The sequence below is a fragment of the Ranitomeya variabilis genome, chromosome 2, assembly GCF_051348905.1.
Source record: "Ranitomeya variabilis isolate aRanVar5 chromosome 2, aRanVar5.hap1, whole genome shotgun sequence".
In the NCBI taxonomy this organism is placed as follows: domain Eukaryota; kingdom Metazoa; phylum Chordata; class Amphibia; order Anura; family Dendrobatidae; genus Ranitomeya; species Ranitomeya variabilis.
This window is the reverse complement of record NC_135233.1, coordinates 1,018,440,518-1,018,446,075: the sequence shown is the minus strand read 5'-3', so window position 1 is coordinate 1,018,446,075 and position 5,558 is coordinate 1,018,440,518. Positions and strand designations below refer to the sequence as shown.

The following is a 5,558-nucleotide window of genomic DNA, read 5'->3' as shown; positions in this document are numbered from 1 at the left end:
AGCAAGTGATATTAAATTTCAAATGGTTCGATTATCTTAACTAGTAAATAATGCAGTAATTCAATAATTAAATCTTTAATATTTTTTGTACATTTTACTGCCCCTTAAATTGCAACCAGATCAGTGGGTATCTGGATTCCGAGACTCCCATTGATTGCTCAAAAACCCTTCTACTAAACAATGCTTAGTACAGGAGATAGCATAGGAAAAATAAAAATGTGACAAGTTACAGGAGAACTCTGGTACCACCATTCCTAACCACCTAAGGCAAGTGTTTCCGCTTTAGTTTGCATTACCTTCTTGCTGTATGCAGTTTACAAGGAACAATGATCAGCCATATTGGATTCCTCTAAAGTGAGTATGGCCTTGGATAAGAGCAGCGCTGGCATCCTGAACTCAAATGTATTTACATGAGTTTCACCCTGATACACTGGTTTCTTCCTATATTTCAGACTGTATCCCATTAAGCATAGTTGAGCATAACAGGCATCCACTGAAGCCAATGGAGCTCGACTTTTTCATTCTATAAAAAATAGTTAAAGATAGCTCCAAATTGATGCTCATAGAAAGAAAAAAATAATACCATAAAAAAATGATCTTTATTAGATTATATTAAAATTATATTATTTTAATATAATCTAATAAAGATCATTTTTTATGGTATTAGTTTTTTCTTTCTATGAGTATCTCATTTAACTAATCCTCCTTATCCGAGTTTATAAAAAGTAGCTCCAAATTGAGTTGGAAACTAAATGCTTATATTATTACTTTTGCACATTAATTTTGTAAAGAAAAAAAATGAATCGTCATTGAACTCATTTCACCTGAATTTGCTGATGTCACTGATGCATGCAAAAAATGAAATCATTTCCTTTTTGACTCACGAAGTTCCCCTTTACATGTCTTAAAAAGAAGGTGCCGCCAAGTGAAAATCACACCGCACAGCTGCTCAGCGTGGACGACTGAGGACACTACATACAGAAGAACAAAAACCTACAAAGATGTGCACAATGAGAGTACTGCTGTGCTTAGCCCTGCTGGCCACATACGCAATGTGCAAAACTTCCCTTGGTAAGTAGGATTATTCTGAACACTGTAAAAGTTTTACAAGACTTTATGATGCGATTCCATAGGAGATATTAGATTATTTGTATATATATATTATATTTATCATATGCTGTAGAGAAAGATTTGATTTTCCAATCAATGATAATATGTTCCTATAAACATTACTGAATCCCGAACACGCTACAGTTGATCCCATTTGGTCTTCTGCTTTTCACAAATCATGAATGTTCATCTTTATTACCTAGCTTGGTTGTATAAGTATATAACCTAATATCTAGATGTAGGATCAGTTTAGGGATCACAGTACAAGCTCTACAAGCCAGTAAGTTGACCACCATATCCAACAGCTATATTGGTTGGAAACCTTTGGCTTTTTATATGAATTATTGTCATGAATATCTAGTAAGAATTCAAACTTTCTCACTCTGTTCCAATTTTAATATACAGGCACATTTAGCTCCTGCTGTACCAAGGTCTCAAAAGGCAAACCTAGGGATGCGATTGAAAGTTTCATCATCCAAAAAGAAGATCTTCCATGTGTTGATGCAGTGATGTGAGTATTGGAAAAGTGAACAATCTTTGAGAAATTGAAATAACATTGTACATAAAACTAACCAAATATTACATACCGTAATTCTTCATAGTAACATACTGTATGTCAGAGGTGTCAAACTGCATTCCTCGAGGGCCGCCAACAGGTCATGTTTTCAGGATTTCCTTAGCATTCCACAAGGTGCTGGAATCATTCTGTGCAGGTGATTAAATTATCACCTGTGCAATACAAGGAAATCTTGAAAACATGACCTGTTGGCGGCCCTCGAGGAATGCAGTTTGACACCTCTGCTGTATGTCATATCACCATTTACTATAAAGTCCATTTGTCATGACATAGTAGCATCTATGATACCTGATCAATAGTACTGGCTGGGGGGAGCTAAATAAACAGGGTTCTCCTCATACTAAGCTGTTAAAATAAGGGTGTCTTGATACATGGTGTACATTTCCGCAAACTGTTCCATACATCTGAAGGAACTTGCAGGAATTAACGGCAAAACATATCAATTCAGATGAATTAAATCATTTTCAATCTCAGATATTTCTGAACAAAAATCTGACGCGAAAATATACTTTAAAGTGAATAAAGTACGCTTTGTAGAAAGGGAATTTGTCAGCAGGATTTATACTATTTAAATGCACATGTAGCTATATCAAAGAAAAGTCCAGCAATATCTTTACATGGCCAGTCTGTTCCTTCATTACTGAGAAATCATTTTTTTTAAAATTAATGTGCAAATGAGGCTGAAGGGATCTATGGTAGATCTGAAGCATATTTCACTCCAGCTCTATTCCCGGCCCATGCTGTGTGATGTCAGGAAAATGAGATATCAGTCAATAGAGAATAGGAATAGAGCTGGAGTGACAGAAGCTTCAGACCTACCTTCAGCATTATTTGCATATTAATTCAAACTCTGATTTCTCAGTAACGGAGGCACAGATTGACCATGTAAAGGTATTGCTGAACTTCTCTTTGTCTCTTTGAAAGAGCTACATGCACATAAATAGTTTGGGGGGATGAAATCCTGCTAACAAATTCCCTTTAAAGGTTTAAACCAGTTCACTAGTTTTAAGGTATTCAGGACCCATCCGATGGACTAGACCTTACCACTGCCTTGGCTTTACACATTATTGGGAAAATGTAATGCACAAGCTATCCAATCTAGTAAAGGGAGAGGGCAATGGGTGATGTTTTGTGGATTATCTCTTTCACTTTATTAGGCTTAAATCCAATTTCCACCTCTAAATCTGATGCTGTTTTAGACCTCAGTGTCACTGTAATTAATCTTTAGAGCTCTGCTTTTTCAGGCAGAACCCAAAATACCCTGCCTAGATATACAACTAATTAATAATAATATTGGATATACTGTATAGGACAGATGGATAGATAGATGATAGATAGATGATAGATAGATGATAGATAGATAATAGATAGATAGATAGATAGATGATAGATAGATAGATAGATAGATAGATGATAGATAGATAGATGATAGATAGATAGATAGATAGATAGATAGATAGATAGATAGATAGATGATAGATATATAGATAGATAGATGGATAGATAGATAATCTTAGGTTACATAGATAAATAGATCAGATAATAAATGTGTAACAATATCTGCTCCATTTAGATTCATCACCAATAAAGGAAAAATTATCTGCTCCACTCCTGGCGTTCCCTGGGTGAATTCAAAAATAAAGGAAATCAGGTAGGTTGTGAGTCATTTAGTTTTAAATTAAAAATCTCGGATCTTGTTAGCAGTTTATCGCACAATTTGCCGACTTCTGAATTCCACTTTAAATCTCCACATATCTATACATATTTCTTCAAACTATAATTGCTTTGTATATTTTTTTATTGCTTATATATTTTTTTATTATTGATTTAAATGGTTGCTCTATGATGTGCTTCTCTTCTTATTTTCTCTTAGTATACACAATAGTGGTCAGAAAGTTGCAACCTTCATTCAGATAGACATCCGTAATCTTTCACGTACACAAAAAAACTGGTCCCATTTTCATGAGTGTTTGGCTTTTTACCGTCAGTGTTTCATCAATAATATTCACAGACGAAAAAAAACGTTTGCATAGCTTCTCCTATCCATGGCAATGTTAATCATGGACAGCACACAGATCTGTAGCTGTTCTTATTTTTCACTGGCCCATAGACATGTATGGGTAATTTTAATCCGTGACGCCAATCAAAAATTGACAATGTGATTTTTTTGGAAGACACATGGTCTGCAAAAAAACAAGGTCATGTAAATTGCACCGCAGAATTTACTGGGTATGCGTTTTGTCCATGAAAGTTATGGATAGGGCATAGATGAGATTCACGGACATCTGAGTGAGGTCTAAGTTTGCCATATTAATCAAATTTATGGAGCTCTGTTTGGGACAACTAGTCACCCACTACCTCAAAAGTAACACACAGGACCACACCTTCTTGCTAAACAAAGTATTTTACCACTGCTCCTGACGAAGATCTGCGAAACACCCACGCACGCCAACATTATTGTCACTAAGTAGGTATTCAAAGTATAGGCATTGAGCACCAGTTTATTATTCATATATTTATGTTATGACCATTATTTGCTGCTACTACTATGCCTAGCTTTTTACCTTTATTTATATTGAACTATATTATTTATAGCCGTTTTCTGTGTCCCCTTTTAGGTTTTTCTTGTCATTTGAATAATTAAAAAATGTATTTAATTGAGACATCGTTTCACTGTTTCTCTGGGGTTTAAATAATATATACAGTACAGTCTCCTGTATTATTGCATGTTCCAATCAGGGTTGTGTTGTTTTACTAGCATTTTATTAATAATAATAATAATGTATTGTACTAAAGGGAAACTTTTTTATTTTAAGGAAAAAGAAAGAACAAGAAAATAACGAGTGAAAAAGGAAGAATAAGAAAGGTGCACTCAACGGTGGAAAGCTAATTACAAGGACACTGCAGAGAAAGAATGAATACTAATAATTTATAGATATTTAATTTTAGGGCAGTTTGCTCTTTTGATAATGTATTCCTAATATTGTGCCAAAAATATAGTATTTATTTCAATTCTAAATGGATGTTGTTTTTGTGTTAATAAATGTGCATTATTATAAAATCATTCCTTCTATTTAAAAACAGCACTCTTGTATTTGAATAGAAATTATAGTTATATAGGATTTTCAATAGTTTTCGTCTTCATTCTGCATATCCGTAAATAGCAAATGCTGTCCAGTAAGTAGTGATGATCAGATCGAACTGAGGAGAATCAACTTCGGTTCCTACAGTTCCATTAAAAAGAAAGCTCAATGCCATTTCACACACTGCTGAAGAGTGACATAGAGGGCTAATTACATCAGCCATGACTATTCATGTCTCCTCATATTGCCCTGCATCTATTATAACAAAGCACAGCCAATCAAGGATGACTATCACAGCCGGTATAAAAGATCAGGGCCAGTCAAGCAGTGCCATTTTATGATTTTACAGTGTATGGATAGGAGGTCAGAGCGCACAGCTCATTCCACATAGTGAGAGAATAAGACCAAAACTGGATTGTTGTACTATTGCACTAGTGAAGCACATTGGCGTTGAGAGTGGTAAGCAGTCTGTGAATAATAATCCATAGATTGAAATGAGATTGGTGAGGTGCTGAACCTGCATAGTCAGTGTGACTTTGAATCCATTGATTTGTGATATACTGCAGTACCAGCACAAAACCTAAATAATAGCATTTTTTTTTCTAAATCGATAAATACTGCAACTTCAATCCTGGAGTGGAGTGTAACCCTTTAATGATTGTCAATACGTGTTTTCAACGTGCCCATTAAATGGCCTTATTCCTCATTGTTGCTTTATCGTAGTGGTGATGAAAAAGAGTGTAGCACCACCCAGGGGGCAAAAATGACATGAATGTCAGTTGTATATG

The 5,558-nt window shown here is 34.9% G+C and overlaps 1 protein-coding gene across 1 annotated transcript; it reads left to right on the top strand.

The window, feature by feature from the left end:
* The first annotated feature begins 949 nt into the window (after nucleotides 1-949).
* On the top strand, nucleotides 950-4,744 carry LOC143810138 (C-C motif chemokine 24-like). Its single transcript, XM_077293030.1, has 4 exons — nucleotides 950-1,071; nucleotides 1,516-1,621; nucleotides 3,261-3,338; nucleotides 4,504-4,744. Exons 1-4 carry the CDS (start codon nucleotides 1,002-1,004, stop codon nucleotides 4,532-4,534), a joined length of 285 nt encoding a protein of 94 aa, XP_077149145.1. The 5' UTR covers nucleotides 950-1,001; the 3' UTR covers nucleotides 4,535-4,744.
* The last annotated feature ends 814 nt before the right edge of the window (nucleotides 4,745-5,558 follow it).